This window comes from Oncorhynchus clarkii, chromosome 9, assembly GCF_045791955.1.
Source record: "Oncorhynchus clarkii lewisi isolate Uvic-CL-2024 chromosome 9, UVic_Ocla_1.0, whole genome shotgun sequence".
In the NCBI taxonomy this organism is placed as follows: Eukaryota; Metazoa; Chordata; class Actinopteri; order Salmoniformes; family Salmonidae; genus Oncorhynchus; species Oncorhynchus clarkii.
Genome location: NC_092155.1, coordinates 19,254,761 through 19,271,036, shown reverse-complemented (window position 1 = coordinate 19,271,036; position 16,276 = coordinate 19,254,761). Strand labels below are relative to the sequence as shown.

The following is a 16,276-nucleotide window of genomic DNA, read 5'->3' as shown; positions in this document are numbered from 1 at the left end:
GTAACCTATCTATCTAAGGTAACCAGTTCTACAGCTGCACCATCGAGAGCATCCCGACAGGTTGCACCACCGCTTGGCAAGGCAACTGCTCGGCATCCGACTGTAAGGCGCTTCAGAGGGTTGTGCGTACAGCCCAATACATCACTGAGGCCAAGCTTCCAGCCATCCAGGACCTATATACTAGGTGGTGTCAGAGGAAGGCCCAAAAAAATGTCAAAAACTCCAGTCACCCAAGTCATAGACTGTTCTCTCTGCTATCGCATGGCAAGCGGTACCGGAGTGCCAAGTCTAGGTCCAAAAGGCTCCTTAGCAGCTTCTACCCCCAAGCTATAAGGCTGCTAGACAATTAATCAAATGGCCACCCGGACTGTTTACATTGACCCCCCACCCCCTTTGTTTTTACACTGCTGCTACTCACTGTTTAAACTTTACCCCTACCTACATGTACAAATTACCTCGACTAACCTGTACTAGGTACCAATACCCCCTGTATATAGCCTCGTTATTGTTATGTAATTTTATTGTGTTACTTTATTGCATTTTTTTATTTAGCTTATTTGGTAAATATTTCCTTAACTCTATTTCTAGAAGCGCATTGTTGGTAAGCATTTCAAGGTAAGGTCTACCTACACCTGTTGTATTCAGCGCATCTGACAAATAAAATCTATTTGATTTGATAGTAAACGTTTACATTAGTCTACAAGACCTGTCTGGGCTGCCATGATACATGTGACACAGACCCAGCTACAACGGGCTGGACACTGCACTCTCCCTGGAGGTAATTCTACACTTTACAGTAAAACAATACAATTAAACATGGCTGCGTCTGACACCCTATTTCTTCTATAGTGCACTACTTTTGAGCCCTAGTTTTAAAAGTTTGTTGGCTACTTAGAGAACATTTGCCATTTAATTTTTTGGGACCAAGCAGACTTTGAAGGGAAAGTGTTCAATGGCTCGGATTCAAGCCACACACATTTGAACCAGTACACCAATTAGTCTGCTAAATGTTCATTCATGTTCAAGACCATTCTTCATTAAGTGCCATTGAAAACGTTCTGCAGTCTGCCTTGTCAAAACGAAACTCAACCTAGTCTATTCTATTCTATCCCCTTACCATTTGAGTGAAATGAAACTGAAATAAAAGTATAGACGGACTGAACCAAATGATAACAAAATCAGGCTATATATATATATATTTTTTTTAACGTTAACTACATTCTAATAAAGTGTAGGCTAAAGTTATATGTGAATACAGTGAACTACTGAACATTTTATAAATGTGATGGCATGAATGTTGTCAGTCTGGCACAGTAGACAGTTTCATACTTACACATGGTTCATCCCAATGGCATTTAGTGCTGTAGCTGGAACGTTTGATCATGCGTTGTCATTGAGCTGCGTTGTGATATGCAGGTGAGTCGTGTCTCGTAAAGTGTTGCTTATCAAACTGTCTAATAGCTTAAATCACAGGGCCACTTATGTTTTTATCCTAACGAAGTGAAAGATAATACAACCTGTAAGCCAACGAAATTGTAAATCTAATATCACATTAGCTGATTATAAACCAAGGTTGCTGAAAGCCAATACTTTTTACGAATGCAAATGTTTGAAAGGGTAGCCTAATAGATGTCCTTTTTTCCCAACATTCTTATGATCTGATTATGCGGCATTGATAAACAGTTTTATTCATTCTATGGGGTGTCTAAATTAGTACAACATTTCACTTTACTGTTAGGCACATATTTCTATTGAGTTGTGTTCCAGACATTTTCAGAAAATGAAGTGTCCTCGATGTAACACCCTTTGTGAGGAGGGACAGCAGTTTTGCTTGAGATGCAACGCAATCGTCGAAGAAGAGATAGGTAAGTAGCGTCGGGCCTTTTCTAGACGAGTGATGAGTCCTGTCGGCTGGAGGCCTATTTCTTCAATTCAATCTTATCCTGTATCAGTGTCAATAGTGGTCCTCCAGCTCAGTTGGTAGGCTATGACGATTGCAATAGGATAGTGGGTTTAAATCCTGGGAACACCCATATGTATACACGCACGACTGCGTCTCTTTAGATAAAATAGTCTGCTAGAATATCATATTACATACATTTAACCCTATTCCGATAAACTATTGGCCCATTGTCTGTATACAGTATGTATTTATTATGGATGTCCATTAGTACCTTCCAAGGCAGCAGCTACTCCTGGGGTCCAGCAAAATTAAGGCAGCTATATACAATTAAAAAACATTACATTACATTAAGTGTGTGAACTCAGCCACTACTCTACTACCACATACACTATTGTTCAAAAGTTTGGTGTCACTTGTTTTTAAAAGGAAAGCACATTTTTTGTCCTTTAAAATAACATAAAATTGATCAGAAATACAGTGTAGACATTGTTAATGTTGTAAATGACTATTGTAGCTGGAAATGGCTGATTTTTAATGGAATATCTACATAGGCGTACAGAGGCCCATTATCAGCAACCATCACTCCTGTGTTCCAATGGCACGTTGTGTTAGATATACAAGTTCATCATTTTGGGGGGTGGCAGGGTAGCCTAGTGGTGAGAGATCTGTCGTTCTGCCCCTGAACAGGTAGTTAACTCACTGTTCCTAGGCTGTCATTGAAAATAAGAATTTGTTCTTAACTGACTTGTCTAGTTAAATAAAGGTAAAACATTTAAAAGGATAATTGATCTTTAGAAAACCCTTTTGCAATTATGTTAGCACAGCTGAAACTGTTGTTTTAATTAAAGAAGCAATAAAACTGGCCTTCTTCAGACTAGTTGAGTATCTGGAGCAACAGCATTTGTAGGTTCGATTACAGGCTCAAAATGGCCAGAAACAAAGTACTTTCTTCTGAAACTTATCAGTCTATTGTTCTGAGAAATTAAGGCTATTCCATGAAAAAATTGCCAAGAAACTGAAGATCTTGTACAACGCTGTGTACTACTCCCTTTACAGAACAGCGCAAACTGTCCCTAACCAGAATAGAAAGAGGAGTGAGTAGTGGGAGGCCCTGGTGCACAACTGAGCAAGAGGACAAGTACATTAGGGTTTGAGAAACAGACTCCTCACAAGTCCTCAACTGGAAGCTTCATTAAGTAATACCCGCAAAACACCAGTCTCAAGGTCAACCGTGAATAAGCGGGTACTATTTAATGAAGCTGCCAGTTGAGGACTTGTGAGGCTTCTGTTTCTCAAACTTGACACTCTAATGTACTTATCCTCTTGCTCAGTTGTGCACCGGGGCCTCCCACTCATTCAGAAGAAAGTACTTTGTTTCTGGCTATTTTGAGCCTGTAATCAAATCCACAAATGCTGATGCTCTAGATACTCAACTAGTCTAAAGAATACCAGTTTTATTTCTTCTTTATTCAGAACAGTTTTCAGCTGAGCTAACATAATTGCAAAAGGGTTTTCTATTGATCACTTAGCCTTTTAAAATGATAAACTTGGAGTAGCTAACACAGGGCGGCAGGTAGCCTAGTGGTTAGAGCATTGGACTAGTAACCAGAAGGTTGCAAACTTGAATCCCTGACCTGACAAGGTCCACCTGTCGTTCTGCCACTGAACAAGGCAGTTAACTGACTGTTCCTAGGCCATCATTGAAATTAAGAATTTGTTCTTAACTGACTTGCCTAGTTAAATAAAGGTCAAATAAAAAAAACTGTGCCATTGAAACACAGAAGTAATGGTTGCTATCTGCCAGCTACGATTAACAATGTCTACACTTTATTTCTGATCAATTTGATGTTATTTTAATGGACAAAAACTTGTATTTTCTTTCAAAAACAGGGACATTTCTAAGTGACCCCAAACTTTTGAACGTTAGTGTATCTGCAAAACAAAATCCATGTGTATGTGTGTGATTGTATTTTATAGTGTGTGTGTGTATGCTGTGCATGAGGATGAGGGAGTGGGAGGGCTATATCATGAACAGTTGTCAGAATGAGGACGGTCAGTTTAGTGCTTTTTGTCACTGGTGTTACAGTGGGGAGAACAAGTATTTGATACACTGCCGATTTTACAGATTTTCCTACTTACAAAGCATGTAGAGGTCTGTAATTTTCATCATAGGTACACTTCAACTGTGAGAGACAATCCAGAAAATCACATTGTATGATTTTTAAGTAATTCATTAGCATTTTATTGCATGACATAAGTATTTGATCACCTACCAACCAGTAAGAATTCCGGCTCTCACAGACCTGTTAGTTTTTCTTTAAGAATCCCTCCTGTTCTCCACTCATTACCTGAATTAACTGCACCTGTTTGAACTCATTACCTGTATAAAAGACACCTGTCCACACACTCAATCAAACAGACTCCACCCTCTCCACAATTGCCAAGACCAGAGAGCTGTGTAAGGACATCAGGGATAAAATTGTAGACCTGCACAAGGCTGGGATGGGCTACAGGACAATAGGCAAGCAGCTTGGTGAGAAGGCAACAAATGTTGGCGCAATTATTAGAAAATTGAAGAAGTTCAAGATGACGGTCAATCACTCTCGGTCTGGGGCTTCATGCAAGATCTCACCTCGTGGGGCATCAATGACCATGAGGAAGGTGAGGGATCAGCCCAGAACTACACGGCAGGACCTGGTCAATGACCTGAAGAGAGCTGGGACCACAGTCTCAAAGAAAACCATTAGTAACACACTACGCCGTCATGGATTAAAATCTTGCAGCGCACGCAAGGTCCCCCTGCTCAAGCCAGCGCATGTCCAGGCCCATCTGAAGTTTGCCATAACCATCTGGATGATCCAGAGGAGGAATGGGAGACGGTAATGTGGTCTGATGAGACAAAAATAGAGCTTTTTGGTCTAAACTCCACTCCCCGTGTTTGGAGGAAGAAGAAGGATGAATACAACCCCAAGAACACCATCCCAACCGTGAAGCATGGAGGTGGAAACATAATTCTTTGGGTATGCTTTTCTGCAAAGGGGACAGGACAACTGCACCGTATTGAGGGGAGGATGGATGGGGCCATGTATCACAAGATCTTGGCCAACAACCTCCTTCCCTCAGTAAGAGCATTGAAGATGGGTCGTGGCTGGGTCTTCCAGCATGACAACGACCCGAAACACACAGCCAGGGCAACTAAGGAGTGGCTCCGTAAGAAGCATCTCAATGTCCTGGAGTGGCCTAGCCAGTCTCCAGACCTGAACCCAATAGAAAATCTTTGGAGGGAGCTGAAAGTCCGTATTGCCCAGCGACAACCCCGAAACCTGAAGGATCTGGAGAAGATCTGTATGGAGGAGTGGGCCAAAATCCCTGCTTCAGTGTGTGCAAACCTGGTCAAGAACTACAGGAAACAAATTATCTCTAATTGCAAAGATTTCTGTTCCAAATATTAAGTTCTGCTTTTCTCATGTGTCAAATACTTATGTCATGCAATAAAATGCAAATTAATTACTTAAAACTCATACAATGTGATTTTCTGGATTTTTGTTTTAGATTCCGCCTCTCACAGTTGAAGTGTACCTATGATAAAAAATTACAGACCTCTACATGCTTTGTAAGTAGGAAAACCTGCAAAATCGGCAGTGTATCAAATACTTGTTCTCCCACTCTATATAATTATGTAATAAGGGCCAAGGGGGTGTGGTACATGGCCAGTATACCACGGCTAAGGGCTGTTCTTATGCACGACGCAACGTAGAGTACCTGGATACAGCCCTTAGCCGTGGTATATTGGCAATAAACCACAAACCCCTGAGGTGCCTTATTGCTATTATAAACTGGTTACCAATGTAATTAGAGCAGTAAAAATACATGTTTTCTCGTCCCTGTGGTATATGGTCTGATATACCACAGCTGTCAGCCATTCAGGGCTCAAACCACCCAGTTTATAATGGAAAATAAAGCATCTTATAATGTTATATGTTTTTGATGTGCTGCAACATGAGCTCATCTATTATCCCAAATGTATTGCAGAGCCAGGCAGTCTGAAAGATGTGACCTATGACCTGGGTAGGAGTGGGGCAGCTGAAGACACCTTGCCAATGGACAGTTCCTCAGATGAAGAGGTAGGGTTTTCTGTTCCTCTTTCACCAAAAGGTTTTTGAAGATAGATATGTATTGTATAACTTATCATACAGAATCAAAAACCTTGTCAGTTCAATATACAGTACCAGTCAGAAGTTTGGACACACCTACTCATTCCAGGGTTTTTCTTTCTTTTTACTATTTTCTACATCTATGAAATAACACATATGGAAAGTGTTAAACAAATCAAAATATACCTTATTTTTGAAATTATTCAAAGTAGCCACCCTTTGCCTTGATGACAGCTTTGCACACTCTTGGCATTCTCTCAACCAGCTTCTTGAGGTAGTCAACTGGAATGCATTTCAATGAACAGGTGTGCCTTGAAAATGTATTTCCTTAATGCATTTGAGCCAATCAGTTGTGTTGTGACAGGTTAGGGACGCTATACAGAAGATAGCCCTATTTGGTAAAAGACCATGTACATATTATAGCAAGAACAGCTCAAATAAGCAAAGAGAAACAACAGTCCATCATTTCTTTAAGACGTGAAGGTGAGTCAATGCGGAACATTTCAATAACTTTTAACGTTTCTTCAAGTGCAGTCGCAAACACCATCAAGCACTATGATGAAACTGCCTCTCTTGAGGACCACCACAGGAAAGGAAGACCCAGAGTCACTTCTGCTGCAGAGGATAAGTTCACTGCACCTCAGATTGCAGCCCAAATAAATGCTTCACAGACACAGAGTTCAAGTAACAGACATCATAACATCAACTGTTCAGAGGAGACTGCGTGAAATCAGGCCTTCATAAACGAATTGCTGCAAAGAAACCACTTTTAATGGACACCAATAATAAAGAAGAGACTTGCCTGGGCCAAGAAACACCAGCAATGGACATTAGAAAGGTGGATCAGTCATTTTATTTGATGAGTCCAAATTTGAGATTGTTGGTTCTAACCACCATGTCTTTGTGAGACGCAGTGTAGGTGAACAGATGATCTCCGCATGTGTGGTTCCCAACGTGAAGCGTGGAGGAGTGATGGTGTGGGGGTGCTTTGCGGGTGACAATGTCTGTCATTTATTTAGAATTCAAGGCACACTTAACCAGCATGGCTACCACAGCATTCTGCAGCGATACACCATTCCATCTGGTTTGCGCTTAGTGAGGGTATCATTTGTTTTTCAACAGGACAATGACCCAGCACACCTCCAGGCTGTGTAATGACTATTTGACCAAGAATAAGAGTTATGGAGTGCTGCATCAGATGACCTGGCCTCCACAATCACCTGACCTCAAACCAATTGAGGTGGTGTTTAGATGAGTTGGACCGCAGATTGAAGGAAAAGCAGCCAACAAGTGCTCAGCATATGTGGGAACTCCTTCAAGACTGTTGCAAAAGCATTCTAGGTGAAGCTGGTTGAGAGAATGCCAAGAGTGTGCAAAGCTGTCGTCAAGGCGAAGGGTTGGTATATAAAGGGTGGCTATATTTTGATTTGTTTAACACTTTCTTGGTTACTACATGATTCCATGTGTTATTTCATAGTTTTGATGTCTTCACTATTATTCTACAATGTACAGTGCCTTGCAAAAGTATTCGGCCCCCTTGAACTTTGCGACCTTTTGCCACATTTCAGGCTTCAAACATAAAGATATAAAACTGTAGTTTTTTGTGAAGAATCAACAACAAGTGGGACACAATCATGAAGTGGAACAACATTTATTGGATATTACAAACTTTTTTAACAAATCAAAAACTGAAAAATTGGGCGTGCAAAATTATTCAGCCCCTTTACTTTCAGTGCAGCAAACTCTCTCCAGAAGTTCAGTGAGGATCTCTGAATGATCCAATGTTGACCTAAATGACTAATGATGATAAATACAATCCACCTGTGTGTAATCAAGTCTCCGTATAAATGCACCTGCACTGTGATAGTCTCAGAGGTCCGTTAAAAGCGCAGAGAGCATGAAGAACAAGGAACACACCAGGCAGGTCCGAGATACTGTTTCTGAAGAAGTTTAAAGCCGGATTTGGATACAAAAAGATTTCCCAAGCTTTAAACATCCCAAGGAGCACTGTGCAAGCAATAATATTGAAATGGAAGGAGTATCAGACCACTGCAAGTCTACCAAGACCTGGCCGTCCCTCTAAACTTTCAGCTCATACAAGGTGAAGACTGATCAGAGATGCAGCCAAGAGGCCCATGATCACTCTGGATGAACTGCAGAGATCTACAGCTGAGGTGGGAGACTCTGTCCATAGGACAACAATCAGTCGTATATTGCACAAATCTGGCCTTTATGGAAGAGTGGCAAGAAGAAAGCCATTTCTTAAAGATATCCATAAAAAGTGTTGTTTAAAATTTGCCACAAGCCACCTGGGAGACACACCAAACATGTGGAAGAAGGTGCTCTGGTCAGATGAAACCAAAATTGAACTTTTTGGCAACAATGCAAAACGTTATGTTTGGCGTAAAAGCAACACCCTGAACACACCATCCCCACTGTCAAACATGGTGGTGGCAGCATCATGGTTTGGGCCTGCTTTTCTTCAGCAGGGACAGGGAAGATGGTTAAAATTGATGGGAAGATGGATGGAGACAAATACAGGACCATTCTGGAAGAAAACCTGATGGAGTCTGCAAAAGACCTGAGACTGGGACAGAGATTTGTCTTCCAACAAGACAATGATCCAAAACATAAAGCAAAATCTACAATGGAATGGTTCAAAAATAAACATATCCAGGTGTTAGAATGGCCAAGTCAAAGTCCAGACCTGAATCCAATCGAGAATCTGTGGAAAGAACTGAAAACTGCTGTTCACAAATGCTCTCCATCCAACCTCACTGAGCTCGAGCTGTTTTGCAAGGAGGAATGGGAAAAAAATGCAGTCTCTCGATGTGCAAAACTGATAGAGACATACCCCAAGCGACTTACAGCTGTAATCGCAGCAAAAGGTGGCGCTACAAAGTATTAACTTAAGGGGGCTGAATAATTTTGCACGCCCAATTTTTCCGTTTTTGATTTGTTAAAAAAGTTTGAAATATCCAATAAATGTCGTTCCACTTCATGATTGTGTCCCACTCGTTGTTGATTCTTCACAAAAAAATACAGTTTTATATATTTTTGTTTGAAGCCTGAAATGTGGCAAAAGGTCGCAAAGTTCAAGGGGGCCGAATACTTTCGCAAGGCACTGTAGAAAATAGTACAAATAAAGAAAAATCCTTGAATGAGTAGGTGTGTCCAAACCTTTGACTGGTACTGTACATACAGTGCCTTGCATAAGCATTCATACCCCTTCGATTTCTTCACATTTTATTGTGTTACAAAGTGGAATTGACATGGATTTAATTGTATGTTTTTGTCTACTCAAAATACTATGTCATGTCAAAGTGGAAGAACATATCACATTAAAAAAATATTAACGAAAATGTGATAACCAAAATGTAGTCGTTGTTTAGTTATTCCTTAGCCTCAATAAGTTCAAGAGTAAATTTGGCTTAACAAATAACATAATAAGTTGCATGGACTTTGTGTGAAATAATAGGGGTGGACATCATTTTGGAACGACTAACCCTTCATCTGTCCCCCATACAAGCAACAGCTGTACGGTCCCCCAGTCAAGTACTGAATTTCAAGCACAGATTCAACTACAAAGACCAGAGAGCTGTTTCAAAAGCCTCATAAAGAAGGGCAGTGATTGGTGGATGAGTAGCAATAACAAATCAGGGATTGAATATCTCTTTAAGCATGTTCAAGTTAATATGCTGTAAGATTATGAATTAAACCACGGGCACATGCCAAAGATACAGTCGTCCTTCTGAATTGAGCTGTGGGACAGGAATGAAATTGCTCAAGGACGTTACCATGAGACCATTGGTGATTTTAAAACAGTTACAGTACGGAGTTCAATGGCTGTGATGGGAGAATACTGAGGATGGATCAAACACATTGTAGTGACTCCACAATAATGACTGATGATTTGAAAAGAAGAATACAAATATACAAAAATTTGGAAAAAGTAAAGGGGTCTGAATACTTTCCAAATGCACTGTATATATTCTTATTATTTTTAATATGTTGTATGTTTTACAAATGTTAAAATGTTTCTTCCACTTTGACATTACAGAGTATGTTGTGTAAATCATTGACAGAAAATGACAATTAAATACATTACAATCTCAATTTGTATCACAAAAAAATGTGGAAAAAATCATGGGGTGTGAATAATTTCTGTAGTTGTCCTTAAAATGTGCCCTCTTTTATCAAGTAATTTGCTTTGCAATTTGCAATGTGGGGACATTTTTTTATCATTACATTGACAGAAATTTGAACGTGTAAAACCTTTCATTCTAGCTGTGAACGTTTTTCTATTCATTTGAAGGACTTTCATGATGCAAGTGATCAATTCCTTGACTTAAAACTTGGGGAAGATGAGGACACATGTCAGAGAGTACAAGTTGACGGTCTGGAGGTAGAGCCAGCTCAACAGATGGAGGCTGCTGTAGAAGGTGCTTCAGTAATATTAGAGAAATGTATATAATTTACAAAATACTGTATCTCTGAATTATTGTCAAGCTTAGAGTATTTTTTATCATTTCATAAAATGAATATCAGTTTCTTTCCATTCACATGAAAACACTGCTTCTGTATGCATATTAGGGAGTTGTAGTGATATTATGTTGTAACCAGTGGTGTAGTGGGAGGAAAACACATGTCAATGATTTGTATTATGTTCAAGAGTTTACTCGCATATCATGGAAAAGTGCATAAAATATAGGGAGCATTATTTTATTCACTGTGAACAACCATAAGCAGTTACCCACCAATTTGATTTACCACTACATCAGTTGTATTTGTTAATAACCGTCAGCGGTTGTATCTGTTTTTCACTGCTAGCATAACAACAGTAGCGATAATACAGTATACAGAAAAAGTATTAATTTATAACCTTTTCATACCATCATCATAAAAACTTGTTTTATTCAATTAAGAATTTCAAATGTCATGGTATATCCCTGTGTGTAACAATGTCACAATGATAATATCATTTAATAACACAAGCTTTTCATTGTTACAATAGGCCTAATATTCATTTTCTCCTAAAATGAACATTCACACAAGTAATCGAATACTAAACTCCATTTGGATATTCGAATAACTGTGCCCATCCTTAGCTGCTACAACTCTTTCCCAGAGATGAACATTATTTATAACTGAACTTTTTACTCTCTTTCACAGAGCTGTCCTCCCCCGGAGAAATAACAGTTGACTATGTTGGCAGTGACTCTGTTTCTCTGAGCTGGCTTCCTTTTGACCCGGCATGGAGGTACAAATTGACCTACTCCTGCTACACCCAGAGAGAGATCCTGTCCATCCAAGGATCCAACAGCACTGACGTGGAAGGCTTGTACCCGGGGACAGAGTACACTTTCAGCATCTCATCGGTCACTGACGATAGGAATCAGAGAGCATCGGTCCCAATGTCCGTGTATACAAGTAAGTGCTTTGATTCAAACATGGCCTCTTGCATTACAGGGAGAATTATGTTTAACTTGTGTTTTCATTATTTCAGTTATAATTGGATTGGGTCCTTTTTCCTTTTTGCAGAACCTGTGCCACCTGAAAAGATAAAGATAGATCATGTCAGCAGTGAATCAGTGTCTCTGAGTTGGGACAAACGTGTTGGTGTTCCTGAGGCATGTCTCGTGACCTGTTCCTGTAATGGAGAGGATGTGCAGAAGATAACAACAGAATCCAACACCCTGACGTTCTCCAGTCTGAGTCCAGGTGTCAAATACTCCTTCCACGTCGCTACGGTGCTGAAAAACGGGACACAAAGCAAGTCTGCTGTGACATATGTATGCTCAAGTGAGTGTATTAAGAATTTTCACTGTGTTACTTTGACAGGATGCTTTCTAATGGATTGATTGTCAACAAAGGCGCTCAGATCTGAAACCCTTCTCGTTCCCCCACAGAAACCCACCTGGAGAGCTTGCTGTTGGACCTGGGGTTGGAGAAACACTACATAGAGAAGCTCGCCCTGAGCACCGTGCTGCAGATCGATGAGAAGACCGTCACAGATGAACCCGCTCAGACCCTCTCAGCCCTACCATGGACTTTCTTGAAGAGGTTAATGATGGTTAATGTAACAGCTAGGAGTGTGAAATGCATCTCATCAGGAGGCGAGGCAAGTTGTGATGCTTCATTTTGCAACATAGACCTAGATCTGGAGAGTCTGGTTGATAACATGGACTCTAGTAATGTTGTAAACCCCTTAGACATTGTTACTGCTCTCTTTCTGTGCTCTAACAGTTTTCTGCAGCAAGAGATGGTCTTGAAAATGTCAATGTGTCAGTTTTCTGTGCCCCTGCTTCTCCCCAATTGTGACACAAAACAGTGCATGATGATGATTTGGGCAATGCGAGACATTGTCAAGAAGTTTAGGCCTCATTCATTGGCAGACCCAAGAGGATTTGTTGAAGACAGGATTGTTCTCTCTGACCTCCCCATGGTCTCTTTTGTCAGATTGGGTGAGTGCTCTCTGTCCAAGTCGCAGATTCTGAACAAGCTTCTGAGTAATCCCCAACAGTATCACGATACGTTTGTCCACCATGATATGGAATGTGGTGATAGTCCAAGGAGGATATCCAATGGATTGGTTGAGATAAGCTGGTACCTCCCAAGTGGGAAAAAAAACATTGACATTTTTGGTGAAGCTGTTGCTGTAACCAATCTGAGAGGGGACATCAGTTCCTTTGAGACCCAGTACTCCTTTCTTTGTCAGACCTCTGCAGCAGTCTTTGTGTTCTTCGACAACTTGGACAACAAGTACAAGCTACTGACCAGCCAACACACCAAGGCACAGCTGTTTCTGGTGGGTAATCCACAGAGCAAGAGCTTCAGCATTGATGCTTTGAAGAAAACAGCAGCAGAGTTGAACTTGAAGAAAAGCAACATCATCCTGAAAACCAAACAGATGAATGATGCAGACTTTGTGAAGAACCTGAGAAACACAGTTGGTGAGGTGATCAAGAGTTCATATTCTAAAATGCCATTGGAGCAGATGGCTGAAGTGGCACATGAGCTTGGGATTTTGGTTGACGAGGACTGCCAAGAATGTCAGATTGCCAAGCAAAATGCTGATGCAATCACGTCAAAAATTAATGACACCCCACAGTATAAGGAAAGTCAGCTTCCTTTGCAAGGGCAGATCTGGAAGGAGCTGGCACGTTTAGAGAAGGAGGAATGCAGACTGCGGAAAGCTGGGGAGATGAACATTGAGACGTACAAAAGTGAACTGCAAGCAGAGAAAAGACAACTTAGGGAACAGCAAAGGAGGTATGACATGTCAGAGGCAATGACCTGCTTCATACATGCAATATCAAGCACAGGGCTAGAAAGGTCCTACTTCTTGAAATGGATGCGAATGAACCTGGACAATCTGTCTCGTAAAAACCTTTCAGGCCTTAGGGAGCTGTACAAAGAAAAGTCTCAGAACTCATCTGAAAACCAAGATGAAATTGCAGACCTTGATAGACAGATTTCAAACAGTTCTTTAGGAACTGAACATTTCCTACGGGAAATGGGTCAACTGTACGAATCTGCGGTCTTACTGAGCGAAACTGAAGAGTCACGGCAACAACTGCAGCACCTGCCCAGACTATGTGCTGAGTTACTTCTGGATGGGTTTCCTCTGGAGTTGGTGGACGGAGACGCGTCTAACATACCTCTGAGATGGGTGAGTGATGTGCTGCATCAGCTCAATGTCTTGGTGCAGCCAAAGAACAAGATCCGGGTGGTAACTGTTCTAGGTGTTCAGAGCACAGGAAAGTCCACTCTACTGAATACAATGTTTGGAGTGCAGTTCGCAGTCAGTAGCGGCAGATGCACAAGAGGGGCCTTCATGCTTCTCATCAAAGTCAAAGAAGACTTCAAGAAAGAGCTGAACTGCGACTTTGTAGTGATCATCGACACAGAAGGGCTGAAGTCGCCAGAGCTGGCACAGTTAGATGACAGCTTTGAGCACGACAACGAGCTAGCCACTCTAGTTGTTGGGCTGAGTGATGTCACAATAATCAATATTGCCATGGAGAACTCAACCGAGATGAAGGACATCCTTCAAATTGTTGTCCATGCTTTTCTCCGGATGAAAGAGGTGGGAAAGAAGCCCAAGTGTCAGTTCGTCCACCAGAATGTGGCAGATGTCTCGGCACACGACAAGAACATGAGAGACCGGAAAATGCTCTTGGAGCAATTGAACGAGATGACCCAGGCAGCAGCCAGCATGGAAAACAAAGAAGAGAACAAGATCTTCACAGATGTGATGGAGTACAACCCAGAGACTGGTAACTGGTACATCCCTGGACTTTGGCATGGAAACCCTCCAATGGCACCTGTCAACGCCGGGTACAGCGAGTCCGTCTACGAGTTTAAAAAAAACATGATTGAAGTCTTGGAGAAATGTGAGGCCTCTGGAAACAACATAACAGAGTTTCTGGAGTGGACAAAAAGCTTGTGGAATGCTGTGAAGTATGAAAACTTCATTTTTAGCTTCAGAAACAGCCTGGTGGCTGATGCCTACATGAAGTTGTGCACTGAGTTCCACAAATGGGAATGGTCATTCAAAAAGCACATGTATACTTGGGTAACAAATGCTGAAACAAGGATCTCCAACTTTGGTACAATCACTGTGAAATCTGAGGCATCAGACATGAAAGACTTGATTGGCAAATTGAAAAACAAAGCTTTGTTTGAGCTTTCCAAATGGGAGAAGACCATTCTTGACAACTTGACCAAGTATTATGAACAGACAGAAGGCCATGTGCATCTAGTGGAGGGGTACCGAGAGGTCTTCTCAAACAGTGCAAAAAGCCTTCGGCGAGAAATGGAGAACTCTGTGCTGAATCAACTGGAAGCAGCTGCTGAGATCAGACAGGGAATGAACAATTTGGACACAATAAAGAAGACCCACACAGCAAGACTGGAAGAGAGTGTTCTGGGATTAATTGATAAATGCAGGAAGAGCAAATCTGAGAAGTCAGATCAGGAACTCGAGAGAGATTTTGATCAGATGTGGAATGAAACTGTGCAGAAGTTGTCCTTCCCAGGATTGAAGAAGAAAAACATTTTTGGAAAGATTTCTCGCCAGCTCCGTTCAAACATGTACCAAAAGGGAAGTTCTGTGAATGAAATGATAGCTAGAGTAAAGTTGGAAAATTTAGGAAAAGAGCCATTCAAAGTGCCTTCTGATGGGTTTCTAAGGAAAGTAAAACAATGGCTTCACTTTGATCAACACACACAGAAAACCCAGTTGATGGCTGACAACCTCATAGAGACTTGCAGACAATTTGTGTTGGAGAAGGTGGAAAGGGAAACAGATTACCATGAGAATTATATTCTGGAGATCCTACACATGATTGAGGAAAGATTAAAAGCCAGCAAAGATCTTGAGACGGATGTCCTATTTGAAGCCTTACTAAAACTACATATCTGTGGAGCTGCAGCCAGGGCATTTCAGCAAATGCATGAACATTTCATACAAGTTAATGACCCACGCCGATGCCTTGATCTGTACAAAGACAAGTACTGCTCTGACTTCAAGGACTTGTTCAATGAACGAGACCAGTGTCAGAAAAAAGCAGAGGAATTCACATGCCTCTGCCTCAGACCTGCAGTGGAAGAAAGTGTTGCCCATTCATTGGGTCCAGATATCGTTGATGAAATGCTGACAGGAAAAAATGCCCTTCAATTCAGCACTCGTGCATTTTTCCAGTACTCAATCTTGAAACATTTGCTTACAGAATTTAACTTTGAGAGCTATGACAGCTACATTTGTTCGTATGAAAAGTTTGTCAAGAATTGGATATTTGATCAAATCAGGGCGCGCTTTTCAAAGGGGCAAAAAATGTTTCAGTTGGAAGATAAACATCTGAAAGCAATCGTCAAGAAAATAATGGATGCCATTACAAAGGCCCAAACCAAGAAAAACAGCAACTTTGAGAAATTAATTCAGGACATTTGCACAGAGCTAGGAGATACACTGGTCATTCCCAAGGATGCTCTGAGTGCCTTCATGATTCTCAATAATGCTGAACAAGAGCAGTTTTCCCATTGTCTCAAAACATCTGTTGAAGAAATGGAACAATCCCTGAGGACCAAGTTCCAAGAGGGAGTGGATGCACAGAGGAAACTGGAACAATTGAGGATTAAACCACAGAATGTTCTTTTCAAAAGAGTATTTGGCTGTGGGAAGCAATGTCCATTCTGCAAGGCACCATGCGAGGCA

At 41.2% G+C, this 16,276-nt stretch overlaps 1 protein-coding gene across 1 annotated transcript in view; it reads left to right on the top strand.

Moving 5' to 3' along the window:
* Positions 1–1,123: 1,123 nt before the first annotated feature.
* The window catches only part of LOC139416040 (interferon-induced very large GTPase 1-like), a 40,796-nt gene continuing 25,643 nt past the window's right edge, over positions 1,124–16,276 (top strand). The window contains exons 1-7 of the mRNA XM_071164282.1: positions 1,124–1,416; positions 1,768–1,865; positions 5,936–6,027; positions 10,373–10,499; positions 11,230–11,487; positions 11,599–11,859; positions 11,967–14,440. Coding sequence (XP_071020383.1) covers positions 1,295–1,416; positions 1,768–1,865; positions 5,936–6,027; positions 10,373–10,499; positions 11,230–11,487; positions 11,599–11,859; positions 11,967–14,440 — 3,432 coding nt within the window. The 5' untranslated portion in view covers positions 1,124–1,294. The remainder of the gene's footprint in view (positions 1,417–1,767; positions 1,866–5,935; positions 6,028–10,372; positions 10,500–11,229; positions 11,488–11,598; positions 11,860–11,966; positions 14,441–16,276) is intronic.